This window comes from Tursiops truncatus, chromosome 15 (genome assembly GCF_011762595.2).
Source record: "Tursiops truncatus isolate mTurTru1 chromosome 15, mTurTru1.mat.Y, whole genome shotgun sequence".
NCBI lineage: Eukaryota > Metazoa > Chordata > Mammalia > Artiodactyla > Delphinidae > Tursiops > Tursiops truncatus.
The window spans coordinates 6947006-6962844 of NC_047048.1; the positions used below are offsets into that span (position 1 = coordinate 6947006).

At 60.4% G+C, this 15839-nt stretch overlaps 1 protein-coding gene across 11 annotated transcripts; it reads right to left on the reverse strand.

The window, feature by feature from the left end:
* Positions 1-239: 239 nt before the first annotated feature.
* GIGYF1 (GRB10 interacting GYF protein 1) lies at positions 240-15788 on the reverse strand. 11 transcript variants are annotated; one of them, XM_073791955.1, is made up of 28 exons: positions 15640-15782; positions 12196-12329; positions 10524-10767; positions 9638-9789; positions 9283-9392; positions 9060-9189; positions 8864-8959; positions 8610-8721; positions 8389-8497; positions 7997-8037; positions 7609-7779; positions 7133-7386; positions 6895-7003; positions 6292-6429; positions 5982-6082; positions 5594-5765; positions 5309-5475; positions 5090-5190; positions 4889-5005; positions 4661-4776; positions 4448-4530; positions 4214-4354; positions 3908-4135; positions 3478-3662; positions 3131-3291; positions 2884-3047; positions 2668-2797; positions 240-2578 (listed from the first exon to the last, which is right to left on the reverse strand). In XM_073791955.1, the coding sequence occupies exons 5-28, from the start codon at positions 9315-9317 to the stop codon at positions 2526-2528; spliced, it is 3114 nt and encodes a 1037-aa protein (XP_073648056.1). In that variant the 5' UTR covers positions 9318-9392; positions 9638-9789; positions 10524-10767; positions 12196-12329; positions 15640-15782; the 3' UTR covers positions 240-2525. The 11 variants fall into 11 exon arrangements, with proteins under 11 accessions (XP_073648056.1, XP_073648058.1, XP_073648057.1 ...); XM_073791957.1 differs by having other exon boundaries at positions 3478-3659; positions 9638-10767; positions 15640-15784; XM_073791956.1 differs by lacking the exon at positions 10524-10767.
* Positions 15789-15839: the final 51 nt, after the last annotated feature.

Consider the following 15839-nt stretch of genomic DNA (forward strand, 5'->3'; position numbering starts at 1 on the left):
TGGGGTGGGGACTACCACTCCTCCTCAGCCGGAAGCGGAGTCACAGGTGGGAGGACCTTCTCTGGCCCGCAGGTCACAGGTGTTCCACACACACAGCCCTCCCATTTCTAGTCTGGCTTGGTTAGGCTGGCCGACCATAGCCACCCCTTGCCTGTGGCTTTTTCAGTTCCCAGCTCTTTTGAGCTGTGCCTCTCGTTCCCAACATCCCCTTACCCCAAGAAACAACTCAGACGCAGGAGGGGAGAACACACACCAAGTTTTATTGGGGGGAAGCGGAGTATTTACAGAGGCAGGTAGACGAGAAGGGAGTCACACAGGTTGGGGAGATGGTGGGTACAAGGCAGACAAGGATACAGAATGACCCCTGCACCCACCCTAACCCCAGGAAGGGCGGGGGAGCAGCCGGGGCCCAGGAAGACGGGCTGGGAAAGGACAGCAAGGGGCCTGAGTCCCTGGGCTGGGGGGCTCAGGGGCTTGTAAACATTGACCACTCTCAGAAGGGGATGGGGGTGGGAGAGGGCTCCCCCTACACTTCCTCACAGGGTTAAGGCCTCTCCAGGCTCAAGGGCCCCCTAAATTCAAAGTCTCTTTAGCTGGGGGGGGAGGGGAAGGAAGAGACGGGGAAGAGTGTCATCCCCCCTCCCCCTGCATTGGCTGCGGCAGGGGTGGGGGCAGTTACATTCAGTCACAACAGTACTCCCCCAACACCTCTAATGCCACCAAATACTGGCTCGAGGAAAGGGGGAGCTGGGGGGCCAGCAGCAGCAAGACATTTCCCCCTGGCCCATCACCCCCTTATTGCTTTAGAGAGAATATTGTCTTTTCACGGACGCTAACACTGTTGAAACCAGGGAGAAGCAGGTGGAGGGGGCCCCTCCACCCCCGAGGCCAGCTTTATCCCCCAACACTGACCCAGTTGCCACTTTGGTGCAAAAAAAAAAAAAAAAAAAAGTTAAAAAAATCATCTCTCTGGGGATAGATGGGGAAAGAAAACTGGGGCCACTCCCCATTTCCCCAGGGCAGGAAGGATAAATACATTCATGGAGGGGAGGCAGTGGCAGAATCTTGCCCTAATACTGCGCTCTGAGCAATGAGGTCCACGGGAGAAGTTAAATGAGAAATCCAAAAGATACAACAAACTTAAAAAAAAAAAAAAAAAAAAAAAAAAAACAACCCAAATGGAGACAAACCCAGGTAGGTGATTGGGAATAAGTTGGTGAAAGGCAGCCTACCCCCGACCCAGGAGAGATAGACACTCCCATTCTTGACACCCCACCCTACCCAACATTTAAAAACATGAGGGGAGCAGGGAGGGGAGAGGCCGCTTGCTCCTCTCCCATTTGGTCAATGGAGGGGTCAGGGCCGAGCTGGGTGGTCCATGTCCCACACAGCTGGCTGCAGGTGGGGGGCTCCCTTCTAACAGCCCCGCACTGCAACCAGAAGCCCCAAGCGGCCCACTCCGTGGCCTCCTTGGCCCCTCGCCTGCCCCCTTCACAGGAGGAACAACAGTCATGAAGTGGCGCCTCTCTCTCCAGCTCCTGGAGGAACTGCTCCGCCCCCACCTCTCTCGGGTTGAGGCAGCGGGCGCAGCAGGGGCTCGTGGCCCAGAGAATACATTCATGTGGCAAGGCAGGGAGCTGGAACTTTCAGCTTCGCACCCAGGCCGGCCCCCCGAATGGCAGCGGAGGGGGAAGCCCCTCACCAGGGCCAGAGTGGAAGTTCTGCCGGCCTGACAGCCAGATGAGGTTGGCACTGCCGGCCCTCTCCTATCCACCCTGTCAGCCAGTGCAGGGCGGCAGCCTGGGGCGCTGAGGCGGCCTGGCCCATTTGTGCAACTTTCCCCAGAAGCAGCGAAGCCAAGGGGCTACTTCGGCCCCCACCTCAGACACCTCTGCCACAGTCACAGCAACAAGGGAGCCGTTCACAGCGGGTCCGGCCGGCGGGGCTGAGGGGGCCTCGCTGTGCAAACTGCTGGCACCCCAGCTTCCAGTTACCCCAGTGGCCCACCGTGTGGGGCAGGGAGGGTAAGTGCAGCCTCGGGGGCCAGGCAGGACAGGTCCGTGGGGCCCGTGTCCCCACTGCCCCAAAATAACAGTGTGTTTTTTCTTTCAGTCTCCTAACCATTTTTTTTTGTTTTTCTTTTTTCTTAAAAAAAAAAAAAAAAAAGAAAAAAAAACGAAACAAAAACCTCTGTGGATCTTCCATTGTTGCTCCCCCATCCCCAAAAGGGAAAGGGAGTGCTTAGAGTCTCCTTCTTAACAATTTTTTTTTGTCTCTAATGTTTTCTTCAATGTTGTTTAAAATTAAAAACAAAAACAAAACAAAAAAACCCTTCCCCCCAATCTGTAAAGTGCCTCGTGGTGGGTGAGTTAAGGTGCATCGTGTGGTTTGTAACAAGTGCTGGGGACCCTGCCCCTGCTTCCTCCTATGCTCCTCGTGGGGAGCCTGCAGGCCGGGGACCCAGGGGTCCAAGCCATTGCTGCTGCCCCTGGCCTATAGCCCAGGGTGCTGGTGGGACGGGCTGGTCAGTAGTCATCCACGCTCTCGATCTCACCAGAAGGTCCATGCAGGGAGTACCCTGAAGCCAGGGGAAGCTGGGTTTGAGCTCACCCACCCAGGCTCCTGCCCAGTGCTGAGCAAGGAGCCTCCTCCCCACTCCAAACTCACCCAAGATGCTGGGGTCCGAGTGCAGCATCAGTGCCCGCCTCTTGGCTTTGCTGCCCTCCCCAGAGCCGAGTTTGGTGCTGTGGTTGGTCTGAAAGGCTGTCTGCAGGGAGCCACTGCTCAGCCAAGCCTCCTGCCAAGCAGAAGAGAGGGAGGGGGGCGGTCAGGGGAGCGCTGGGCGCCCTCACTGCCTCTGGCCAGGGCTCTGTGAAACCTCACCTGCTGCTGCTGCCGCTGCTGGCTGGCCTTCTGCTTGGCCCTCCGCTCCAGGAATTGTTTGGCAAATTCTTTGGCTTCCAGCGTGTCCCCCAGGCAGGAACGGATATAGTCATGGACGTCGTAGGGGGATTCCACCTCCTTGAGGATTGCTACAGCCATGGGCACTGCGGGGCAGGATGGGGCTGTCAGAGCCCACCGATGCGGGTCTGGTACCCCCAGCCGGCCTCCCGGGGAAAGCCGCCTGTACCGTCCAGGCTGCCCGTGGTGCTCAGCGTGTGCAGCATCTGCTCACACCACTGGGTGAAGCCATCCTGGGGCCGGGGGATGCCCTGGAGCAGCTTCAGCAGCTTCTCTTCCTCTTCCGTCTTTTTGCGCACAGGCCGACCCGACAGGTGGCTGTACGAGTCACTGAGCGGGATGGAGGTGAAGCTCAGGAGTCCCGCACCCTCCCACGCCCACCCCCGCAGGCCCCGGCGCCCACCTGAGAGAGTCCCGCACCCTCCCACGCCCACCCCCGCAGGCCCCGGGACCCACCTGATGAGCTCAGGAGTCCCGCACCCTCCCACGCCCACCCCCGCAGGCCCCGGCGCCCACCTGAGAGAGGGGCTGCTGCGGCTGTTCTTCAGGCCCAGGCTGCGGGCCAGGCTCCCGCTGCTCTTGAGGGTGTCCTCCCAGAGCCCCAGGCCGCTGCTGCCCCCACTCTTGTCGGGCCCGCCCCACAGCGGCCCAGCCTCAGACACCCACTGGTTCAGGGGGGTGGCGCCCAGGCCCCCGAGCTGCTACAGAGGGCATTAAGTCAGGGTGGCCCAGGCCGGGACACACACACTCAACGCTGAGTGGGAGGTTCGTTCAGGTGGCACGGCGGGTGGGTGAGGTGAGGTGAGGGCCTCACAGAAGAGAGCGCCTCCAGGGTCACATGGGGACCAGTGTGCCCCCCACCCCGGGTCACCCCGGGAGCTGACCGGAAGGGGTTCCCGAGGGCCCCAAGGTGCCAGCCAGCAGGGGCCAGGCCCAGCCTGCTCACCACGCGGTGGTTGGGAGCCTGGGCCCGCGAAGGCTCCCGAGGCGGGGGCTGCTTATGCATCTGCCGCTCGCCCTCCAGCTGCAGCTCCAGCAGCGTCTTCATCGACAGGCCCTGCTTGGCCAGGCCGGCCCACAGGGGGGGCGGGGAACTGGGCGCAGGAGGCACAGGGACGGCAGCCACCGCCTGCTGCTGCTGGAGCAGCTTCAGCAGGAGCTCCTGCTGCCGCACCTGAGGCAGAGACGCGGTGAGGGCCGGTGGGCACCCCGGCCCGGCCCAGGCAGGACGTGCGCTCGGCCGGGCCCCCACCTGCTTGCGCCGAAACAGCTCCTCTTCTTCCTGCCGCCGCTTCTGCTCCTCCTGCTGCTGCTGGCGGCGCTTCTCCTCTCGGCGCTTGCGCTCCTCCTCCTCCCGCTTCGCCCTGAGCTCCACTTCTCTGCGCTCCTGGAACTGCAGCGGTCGACATCAGACCTGACGTCAGGCCTTCCCTGCCGTGGCCCGGCCCCCGATACCCGAGGACTCCAGCCCCAGACGCCCACTCACTTTATGCTGCAGCTGGAGTTGTTCTAGAATTGGACCCTGAGTCGAAGAGTTAATTGGTATGTCCCAAAGACTGGCCTCACCGCCTGCAGGGAACAAAGGCAGCTGCAGGAGGGAGCTCAGGCCTCAGGGTACCCACCCACCCGCGGCTGTCGGGGATAGGGAGGGGCCTTCAGGGCTCAGGATGGGCCGGGCGGGCAGTGGCTGGCCACACACCTGACTGTGATGAGGCTGAGGTATGTATGTCCCAGAGGGGGCCCGAGTCTGGCGCTGACAGGGACCGGTTCATCGTCGGGAGCAAGTTCTGGTCCCCACCCCTGGGGAGCAGAGCACTGACACTCAGCACCCTAAAGCCATTTCCAGCCTGCACCCCACGCCCCCACCACCCGAGGGCTGTGCGCGTGGCCACGGGAACACGGAGCGAGGATGGAGCATCCCACACACCTGGGGGGCTTGAGAGCTTGGAGCTGCTGCAGGAACGCGGTGAGCTGCTGCTGCGGCGGCGGCGGCAGGTCCCCCAGAGCCGCCTTTTCCCGGAGCGCACACTGCGGGAGCTGGCGGCTGCCGAGAAGTGGACGGGCATGAGGTGGGCCGGCCACAGGGCCAGTGCAGCCCTACTGACAAGCCCTGCTGGGCCCCCCATACCTGCCGACCAGCTGCAGAAACTGCTGGTGCTGCAGCTGCTGGTACAAGGCGGCTGCCGCCAGCTCCTGCTGCTTCTTCAGCCGCTCCTGGTCCATGTTTCCCTGAGTGAGGGCCAGAGAGTTCCGGCGGCTCTGACCTTGGCTTGCTCTGCAGCACCCGCTGCCATCCGCCAGGCTCCCACCTCCCGTCCCTGCTCTGTGCAAAGGGGGGTATGCTCACCAGCAGTGGGGGTGGTGAGGGCCCAGGGGCAAAGGGCACACGACCCCACATCTTGATCACCTCACCCAACGGCTGGAAGCCCTCATCACAGCCCCGCTTCACAAGCAGGGCCATAGAGAAATAGCCCGCCTGGAACCACTCCGCCATCTCCTGTGTCGTGAAGGGGCCTGGGCCAAGGGAAAGGGGGCTGTGGTCAGAAAGGTGCGCCAGAGGAGCCCTTGATGAGAACGGTGCTGTCCCCACGCCCCAGGAGCCCCTCCTGCATGCCCTGTTTCCCACGGGCACCTTGGATCTCCCCCTGCGGGTCCTTGTAGAACCACTTCCGGGCCGCGCCATGGCTGAGGGGGAGGGCGGTGGCAGCTGCAGAGTGGCGCAGGCCCTGGGCCTGGATGGCGGCTGTGAACTGCTCCTCCTCCAGGGAGCTGTCCTGCAAGGAGGCCACGAGCTTCTCCGCCTCCTGGGAACCCAGGGAGAGAGGGGAAGCCTTAACCGGCCAAGCCCAGCAACATCGGACGGGGCTGGGGCTAAGGTGGGGTGGGGTCAAGAGAGCAGGTCCTAACACAGCGGGACCAATGGGGAAGAGCCTGGAACCGCGGCAACGACAGACGGAATAAAGACTCTCTGTCCCCCCAAGAGGGGAGGATCCCCAGAGCCTTCTCAGGCCCCCTCACACCTGCTGCAGGTGCTTCAAGCCTTCATCATCTTCCAGATCTCCAGGTGGGCCAGGGGGTGAACCCACCCCAGGACTCAGCTGCACTGCCCTCATATCGTCTCCTAGAAGGAGCAAAGAAGGGAAGATGGAATGGGTGAGTCCAGAGAAGGGAGCGAGACAGTCCCCCTTCTACCACCCTTATTCCAGAAAAGTCGGCGCTAACTCTGGCCCCCCCACAAACACTCCTTGCACCTCCTTCCCACAGGGAAGGGGAGCATCTTCCCCACCAGCCCCAGGCTCCAGGGAAAGGGCGGCCCTGCCCTCTGGCTACCTTCAGCTGCCGGCAGGTCTTTCTCCAGAGCATCATCGCCTTCCCCGTTGCCTCCCCAGAGTGGGCCCAAGCTGGGCAGTGGGGATGGGGAGCTGGACTTCTCCTCCTGAGGAGGCAGTGGGGTCAGTTCTTTCCCACCTGAAAGGGAAGGGTAATTACCAGAATTCAAAACCAAAGAGCCGGAAGGCCTTCAAAATGATTTAGCACAAACCTTCCATTTGTGGTCAGAAGGGCCTCTGGGTATTGAGTCCACCCACGTATCTTTGGTCAACACAACTAAGGTTCGGTGAACTGACACCACAAACCCCACTTTGCACACTTCCTCTCTTGCCCCTGCGGTAATGGACACGGATCCGTATCACTGTCCGGGGCTGTACACACAATACCACTGGTTTAATACCGTGTTCGACAGATTCGAGGGACTGTCGAAGGTCATTTTGATTCTGCTTTGATTTTCATCTGACCCTTGGCCTTCTGGACACAGCCCTGCTGTTTGCAGGCTCCTCCCCACACTGTGTCGGCACCGGCCTCCCTCCGTGTTGCCCGCGGACCCCGCTCGCTCGAGGCTGCAGGCGTCCTCCTTGCCCTACCGCGCAGGCTTACCCGCCTCAGGCCCCTCCTCGTCCAGCCCTTCGGAAGGCTCTTCCTCCTCTTCCTCCAGACCCTGGAAGTCGAGCTCCTGCTCCTCAGGAATGGGCTCCTTGGGGCCCTTCTGCACAGGTTAGGGGATATGACAGGGAGGTGAACGGCAGAGGAAAAAAGAGTGGAGTGAGAGGACCCCCTCAGGGCAGGTTCCCACCAACCTCTAAGAAAAGTCTCCCCCTCGCCGCCTCGCAGATACCTTGACAGGCAAGAAGGCCCCGGAGGCATCGAAGGTGCCCATTTCTTCATCCTCATCGTCCAGACACCACTCCGGGAGCCCATCCTTGTCGTCATCAAAGCCGTCAGGCCCTCGGCCCCTCCGGAGGTGAGAGCCGCCCCCCCCACCCCTCCCCTCCTCTTCACCACACCCTCCTCGATCCCCTCGCAAATCAAATTCAAACTTCCGACGCCGGTCCCCATGTTCCCGCCAGCCAGCAGAGCGGGGGCCGCCATCTGGGCAGGAAAAGTCGGAGAAGGAGAATCGGTATCCCAGTCAAGCCAGAGTCCCCACTCTTCTGCCGCCCACTGGGACCCCCGGCCCGGAACCGGCACTTCCGGGACTGCATTCCCACCCGCCCCGCTCCAGAACTCTCTGCTCCCTCTGCCTGGCCGTAGGTGCCCACCCTCACAGGAAGTTCTCGCCACCCGCCGCCCCCCACCTGGCCCCCATCTCACCAGGGCTGGCAGAGCGCCAGCGGTCGCCATCTCGCCGGGGTCCTGCCCCAAGTCTCCAGCTGCCCTCCTCCTCTTCCTCTTGTTCCTCCCGGAGAGAACGCCAGTTCTCGCTATCTGAGCGGGCATGCTCCTTCCTCGGGCCAGCCCCTCCCTCATCAAACCCGGATCGCGCTTGGGAGCAGGGGAAGACACAGTCAGCGGGCGGCGGCCACGGTCCCTGCAAGACTCTTACTATACACCTTGCTGGGAAAGAGGAGCCCAGCTCCGGGCCCTCCTGCCCCTACCACCTCCCCCAGGAAACATCCCCCAACCGGGGCCACCCATTTCAGTCCTCCCCCACCTCTTAACGAACTCAGGGCCTGGCCACCACCCTCGCCACTCTCCATACCTCCATCCCTCCTGGCCGACTTCTCAAACCGCCTCTCGCTTCTGTGGGAGGGACAGGTGTGGGTCAGAGGACAGTTCCGCCCCCAACCTGCAGGATCTCTGCTCACCTTGTTCATTCTGCCCCGAGAGGTGCGGGAGGGGGCGGGGGGGGGGGGGCAGGGGGACGGGGGGGCTTGGAAGGAAGCCCAAGGGCGTGCCCAGAGAATCGGAAGGAAAAGGGCAGGGTCATAGGGGGTCAGAGGGCACAGAGAGAGCTCTCTGACTAGGGCTGATCTGGTGGGTCTCCTGGTGCCCTCTGACGACAAGACCCAAGCCTTCCTCCGTGAGACCCTGGGCCCTAACCCCGGGGCCCCTCTCTGCTCTGCCTCTGTGCCCCCTTCTCCCAGCCTGCACCTGTCATCCCAACTCTGGCTACGCTGGATCTCCCGGGGGTTTCGGCCAAAGGCCCCATCGCCTTCTTCAATGCTTCTTTGGTAAAAGCAACTGTCACCGCGGCCGCGGCCTGGAGGAGGAATGAGGTGCGCGTGGGAAACCTGCCGGCTCACCCCTCCAAGTCCTCAAGACCGCGAATCCCACCGCTGCCCGCCCCAGAACACGCCATAACCCCCCTCTACCTCGGCTCCGCGTGCTGCCCCTGCCACGGGAGGCGCCACCTAGGGGGGGACCAGCCCCTTTCCCCATCAGCCTCAGCACAGCCACACTGTTCACTGACAGGGAGAAGTTTCTCTGAGGAGGGAGCCAGGGGTGGGAGTGAGGACCCAGGCACCTGACCGCTCCCACTCCATCCACAACCGCAACTCCACCACCTGCCTTCCCAACTCCAGCCCCCTCCACGGTGGAGACGCGGCACCCGCCGGCAGGGCCCCACCTGCTCCTCCTCAGTCAGAGGCTCCAGCGCCAGGGGCTGCAGCGGCTCCTCCTGCAGCACCGCAGCAAACTCCTTGTCTTGCAGCTCATCGGGGACCTGTCAACGGGGGCAGGAGGTATCACATGCTCCGGGGCCCTCTCCACCGGCCAAGGCCAAGCGGGCAACTGGGCCACACCCCACGCCCGCCCACCCCTACCTTGCTCTCCTTGACATAGAGGGCCAGCATCTCCTCTCGCCCGTAGCGATAGTCGGCCAGCTTGTATTTGGGCATGGCGGGGGATGGGGGTGGGGAGGCCACACTGCCACCACTAGAAAGGGCCCTCAGCCTGCAGAAGGGGCACGAGAAGGAGAGGGACAGAAATCTGAGCAGCCCCGTCCTTCCCGGCTTCTCTACGCCACCCAAAGCACACTTGACTCACCACTCAGGCCCAAAGTTGAGGGTCTCTGCTGCCATTGTGGAGCTGGGCGTGTCCTAGAGGTCGAGGGGATGAGCAGGGGAGGGGGTACCGGGTGTTCACTCTCCAAACACCTGTGGAGACGTGGGGGACACTGGGCCTTGGAGACAGCACAGCCGGAGAGCCCGAGGGTATGAGGACTAGGTGGGTACAGTAATGGGCTCTGTAAGGACTCGCCTAAGCCAGCCACGTGCCACTCACACCATGAGTTAACCAAACAGTCACGATGGAGGAAGGCCTGGGGGAGGGGAGGAAAACAGGCAGGCAGAGCCCCTTCCAGCTTCCACAGGGGGACGCCCTCCCTCTGGCCCAGACTCACCTGGCAGCCTTGCCCAGGGAAGCAGGCAGGGCAGGGGCCGGGCTCTCTCCAGGCAAGGGCCTGTGCTGGAGTGAACCAGGGTCCCCAGGCAACTGGATGTTGGTCTGACCAGAGCAGTGCCCAGGGAGGGACCTTCACATCTGGGAAAGATCCTTATTGAGGGGCGAAGAAAAGAAAGTGGGGTTAAATTAAAGGTGAGACAGACCTCCCTGCCTCCAGCCCTCCTCCGTCCTGCATAACGAGAAGGCCCACAGCTGCCTGGAGGCCGCTGGTTACGGAGCACAGGGCAGCCCAGGCCCTGCTCCTCCTCATCGCTGCCCTCCACTCATCAGGCCTCTCGAGCAGTCAGTTCACTCGGCCGAGCCCGGCGGAGGTGCTGGGGGTGTGGCAGGGAACGCCAGGCACCTCCCGACAGCTCGGCACTCTCGCCAAGTGGCCCGGCATTCAGTGAAGGGGTGCCTGAGATACACGTGGATGTTTAGGACAAAGATAAAACACACACACACACAAGCAAAAAACCCACTGGAGTCCCAAATGTTCTAGAGAGAGAAAAGGCCAGTTATTAAGAGGGTGAGAAGTTTGTCTGGGAGCAAAATTACCTCTCCCCTGAGAACACTCAGGTCTGGCCGCTTGGCAGCTAGAATCCAGAGACTCAGTTTGGGGAGAGACCCAGTACAAGGGGAGCGGGGGCTATTCCAGAGCCTGAGGTGGGGCGCGCTGAAGGCCGTGGCCGGCCACTCCAGCCAGCGTGCCCAGGGCTCACTCACCAGACCGGAGTCAACACCGAGGCCCGGTCCCTGGGATTGGAAGAGCCCGATCGTAAGGACAGAGAGCCAAGGAGGGAACGACGTTACCGTGATACAAGCTAGGAAGAAGGCTCCCTCACCACAAAGCGGGAATAAGGTCAGAGTTACTGAGGCTGACAGAAGCGGTTGTGGTGGTGGCAGCGACCCGTCCCTCTAAGGAACAGCGGAGGCGGCTCTCAGGAGGCGGCACATCCCTGGTGGTGCCAAGCAGATGGGGGGAGGGCAGGGTCTCAGGGAGCCGTGTAAGGGCTTCCCTCACTGGCTGGGGCGGAGGCGGGACCGGAGCACCTCCACAGTTCCCATCGACTCCAAGACTCCACAACTCTGGGAAGGAAGGAAGAAGAAGGGTTTCCACCAAAGGGGCCAGGGGAAAGCTGCAGCCCAGAGCAAACTCCACGACAGCCACGGGACCCACTCCCAGAATCCCAGCGTCCTAGGGCGAAATGCAGCTTGTGAGACCATCCAGAGCAGGGCTGACCTCCCCCGGCACGGGCGTCTCTTCTACAACAGCCTCAGCTAGCCACTTCTGGAGCTGGAGCACGCCACAGCCCACACGGCCGTCAGAGAAGACAGGCCTGTTGAAAAGCTCTTCCTGTCACTGAATTCGAGTAGGCCTCCCAGAACAGCCGAGTCCGGTTAGTTCTGTCTATGCTACAACCCTTATGTAATTTGGCCAACGAATGACTCTTGAAAACATTAGCTAAATAAAACATACCAGTCACGGAAGAACAAATATTGGATGATTCCTCTCACGTGAGATTACCAGGGGAGTCAAATTCAGAAGAACAGAGTAGACAGTGGGTGCCAGGGCTGGGGGTGGGGTGGCAAGGAGAGTGGGGAGTTGTTTAACAGGGACAGTTCCAGCTGAAATGGGGCAGATGAAAAAGTTCTGGGGATGAGGTGGATGGCTGCACAACAACGTGATGAATGTATTTAACGCTGCAGAATTGTATCCTTAAAAATAGCTAGCGTGGGGGCTTCCCTGGTGGTGCAGTGGTTAAGAATCCGCCTGCCAATGCAGGGGACACGGGGTCAAGCCCTGGTCCGGGAAGATCCCACATGCTGCGAAGCAACTAAGCCCGTGAGCCACAACTACTGAGCCTGCACTCTAGAGCTCGCAAGCCACAACTACTGAGCCCACACGCCGCAACTACTGAAGCCCGCGTGCCTAGAGCCTGTGCTCCACAACAAGAAGCCACTGCAATGAGAAGCTGCACACCACAACGAAGGGTAGCCCCCGCTTGCCACAACTAGAGAAAGCCCGCGCGCAGCAACAAAGACCCAATGCAACCAAAAACAAAAAAATAAAAATAATTTTTAAAAAATAGCTAAAATGGTATATGTTATATTTGACCATTTTTAAAAGGTTTGTGGGGGGACTTCCCTGGCAGTCCAGTGGTTAGGACTCCATGCTTCCAATGCCGGGGGCGCAAGTTCGATCCCTGGTCGGGGAACTAGGATTCCACATGCCGCGTGGTGCGGCCAAAAAAAAAAATAAATAAAATAAACATTACTGGTAAAAAAAAAAAAAAGGCTTGGGGGAAAAGAAGACATTTGGGGATAGCTATCACATACTAAGTCTTCGTCACTCCAAGAAAAACACCCCACTTCCTTCAAACAAACTCAGGAGAGGCTGTTCTGAGCCTCTTCCAGGCCACCCCAGAAGAGCCCCATCCTAGACGGATGGGACAAAGAGTCCTGCGAGCATGGAAAGCTGCTGCGGGGTGGGAGGACAGAAAGGGGACAACTCACCCTCCCACCCCTCCAGGGAGTGGCAAAGGCGGCTGGCCGCCGGGCGCTTCCCACTTCAGCCGTCGCCCTTCTGTCCTGGTTGCAAGGAGCGAACTGAGAAAAAGCGCTGGCTCCCGGTGTGAGAAGCAGGGAAACTGCGGAGGCGAGAGAGACAGGCAATCAGGCGAGAGGAAGTGGAGGAGCGGCCGGTGAGAAAGGTCAAGCGTCCAGGCGGGCCCAGCCAGGGGAGGCCTGGCTCCCAGAAGCCCGGTGGCTGCCTGGCCCTCCGACTGTGGGCAGCACACACGCGCCCCACCGTTTCTAGCTCCAAACAGGCGTGCGTCTTTCCCACGCCCTTCGTCAAAGCCACCGCTTCTCAGCTGGGGGCAACTCTGCTTCCCAGGACACATGCGGCAATGTCGGGGGACATTTATGGTCAGTATGACTGGGAAATGCCACTGGCATCCAGTGAGCAGAGGCCAGGGTTGCTGCTCAACATCCTACGCTGCCCAGGACGGCCCTCACTGCAAAGAGCTGTCTGGGCCCGGATTACCAACAGGGGCACAGTTAAGAAACCCCACTGTGTGCCGCAGGCAGAAGGTAACCATACCTATTGTCTGTTTATGGGGAAGAATGTAAGACAAGAGAAACCAAATTTACTCCAGCTCATTCCTGCCTCTGAAGAGCAAGGAAATCATTCCCTAATTACACTGTCCCATGAGAGAAACCTGCAATCCTGCCAGGAGGGAAATCCTCGGGAAAAGAATAGATTAAACAAAATTGTCCTGAGTCTATCACAAACTTTGAAAGCCCAGCATTTGGATCCCCTTCCAGTGAAGGAAAGAGGAGGAGGTGGCAGGCAGCGGACGGAGACAGCATCCCTCCCCGGCTACTTGACCTAAGGATGTTGTGCTTAGCCCCCACCTCTCAGCATCTGTCTGCCACATCTATCCACACCCCGCCCCCTTCTCCTTCTCAAGCCTCAGCATACCCTCACTCCCTGAACACCTGAATTACTGCTCTTAAAAGACTGCCCCCTGCCGGAGTCCAAGGGAGAGGACACACACTGGTCCTGGGTGCTCACGACAGGCTTGAGGGAACACGAGGGGACCCTGTTCTCTGGGGTTCAGAACTTACAGGAGAAGGAAAAAATCCAGAGAATAGGCAGTCCCAGTACACACTAAGTTAAGAACGTTATTTCCTCATTCCATCACCGCGAAAATTAGCCCCAATCCAGAGCAATGTGCTTTGGCACAGGAAGGTACCACTATTAACAGAAGTACAATACCAAATTCCCCAACATTTGAGCAACCACCCAGCCCCAAGCCTGTTGGAGGCGACTCCGCCCTTTCTCAGGATGGAAAGATTCTCCATGCGGGGTAGGAGAACTCTTGAGACTTAAAAAGAGGTGCAAGCCCATGTTCTTCCCAGCTGGTCAGTTTTCCCAGCTCTGCCCTCAGAGCCATCATAACAACACCCCGCAGCATGTCTCGTAGTTAACAGTTTGCAAAACACTTTCACACTTTACCTCATTTGATCCCTTCTGCCCACTTGCCCAGTCTTGGGCTCCAGGCAGAGAAAACAAGGAAGAGAGGCTGCAGCTGCCCTGATAGGAGACACTGACGTCTCCGACACCCTACCTGAGACTGGAGAAGGGGCACATGTGCAGCAGGAACCACCCCGAATTCACAAGCACACTTTGTGAGTTTTAAACCATTTTTAATTTCTCGTTAGAATTTTTAAAATCCTTCCCATAGGGACCTCCCTGGCTGTCCAGTGGTTAAGACTTCACCTTCCAATGCAGGGGCTGTGGGTTCGATCCCTGGTTGGGGAGCTAAGATCCCACATACCTCGCAGCCAAAAAACCAAAACATAAATACAAAAAAAAACACAGAAGCGATACTGTAACAAATTCAATAAAGACTTGAAAAATGGTCCACATCAAAAAAAAAAAAAAAAAAAAAATCCTTCCCGTAGCCACTTCTCACCTCCTCTGCTCTAAAGTGGGGCTTTTTTTTTTTTTTTCCTATCCCAAACTCCAACTACAGATGTAAAAGCCAGGGCAAACTGGGGTCCTTTAATCCATCAAACCACAGACAACACTGACATATCTGCTGGCTGAGAAAGACAGGCCAGGAGTCTAAGAACAGAACTCACTTGACTGTAATCACCATGTGGGACCCCTCGAGGTCCCTGGTCCAGGCCGTGGCAGCCACACAACGCCCAGATCTGTTCCAACCCTGCCCAGTGACACACTAGACCTACCATCTAGGAAATAAAACTGAGTCTGGGGTGAGGGTGGGTGGCCTGGGACTGCACAGGGAACGGTACCGATGAAGGACCAGAGAGCAAACACCCACACTGTGAGAAGCTAAGGGGACCAGCCTGTTGGTACCCAAGGTGTTTGAGATGCAAGCCAAGGGGCGGGGGCTAAATTGCAACCGCGTGTCAGCTCTCGGGCAGCAGAAAGGCTGTGGAGGCTGATCTCTGGAAAAGCAGCAATGAGAAGCAAGAGGGGAGTGAGACTGGGGTGACTGGAAGAAAGAGCTGGCCAACAAGTACTGGCTGAGCATCTATCCCCGGGGCTAGGCCCGGCCCTATGATGGACCAGACCAGTACTCTCACTGGGAATTCTAGTAATGGCTGGGTAAGACGTGTGAGATGAGGGTCTTTTTAAAGTTAACTTGGAAAAAAAAAAAGGCAAAGTGTGAGGGGCCGTGACTGGGGAGCTGCTGCATCAGGGGAGATGGGGTGGGAAGGGCCCAGCCTGGCGACAGGACAGACTAAGGTGTTTCACACGGCCGGGCAACCGGGAGGAAGAAGACCCCAATGACCAAGCACTAATGCCGCTCGCTGAAAGGAAATTTAGGCGAAGACCCAGGCGAAGTGCTGTGGTTAAGAGGAGAGGCTTCCACGTTAGCCAGAAGTCACGGAAAGCTTGGACTTTAAGACTCGCCAGGCCCAGCTCAGGCCGATAAGAAACCGGAGGCGCGTTGGTGGATATCTCCGGGGAGAACCGGGCATTAGGGTCCCGGGCCCCCGGGCGGAGGATGCGGGCGGGGGTAGGCGGGGGGCCTGGGCCGGGCTTCCGAGGGCCGGAGAGCTACCGTTAGGAGCGCGGGGGTGGGAAGGAGGCGGGCCGGCCCGGGAGGACGGCGTGCCCTTCAGGGAGGGGGCGCCAGGTGCGGGGGCGCGGGCGGCCGCCCCCGAGAGGGAGCCGGCCTCCCTCCGGGCGGCGCGGGGGCCCGGCCCCCGCCGGGGGAGGGTCAAGCGGGGAGGGCCGGAGGGCGGGCACACCGGGCGTCGGGGGCGGCGGCCTCGGGAGGAGACGGGGGAGGGTCCGTGCCGGCGGCCCGCGCTCCCGCTTTGGCTCTCGCAGGCTCGGCGCGGCCGCCTCGGCGTCGGGGGCGGGCCTGGCCCGGGCCCGGCCGCGGGCCGGGCTCCGCGGGGTCGCCGGGCGCTTACCGCGGCGGGCGGGCGGCGCGAGGCTCCGGTCCCGGGGCGTTGGCGACGCGCGGCGGGCCGGGGGGCGGCGGCAGCGGGGGAGGGGGCGCTGGCGCTCCCGCGGCGGCCGCTCCTCTCTGTTTGTGTTTGTAGCAAGATGGCTGCCCGCCTCACACCACGTGACGCGGACGCGGGGCCGCGGGGCCGCCCCCTCCGCCCCC

Coding starts and splice junctions, on each gene's coding strand:
- GIGYF1 (XM_073791954.1), bottom strand. CDS start 9,317: ATGGCAGCAGAGACCCTCAACTTTGGGCCTGAGTG. Junction 8,722..8,863: donor CTCTGACTGAGGAGGAGCAG/GTGGGGCCCTGC, acceptor CTCCCTCCTCAG/AGAAACTTCTCCCTGTCAGT. Junction 4,531..4,660: donor CTCAGCCTCATCACAGTCAG/GTGTGTGGCCAG, acceptor TGTTCCCTGCAG/GCGGTGAGGCCAGTCTTTGG.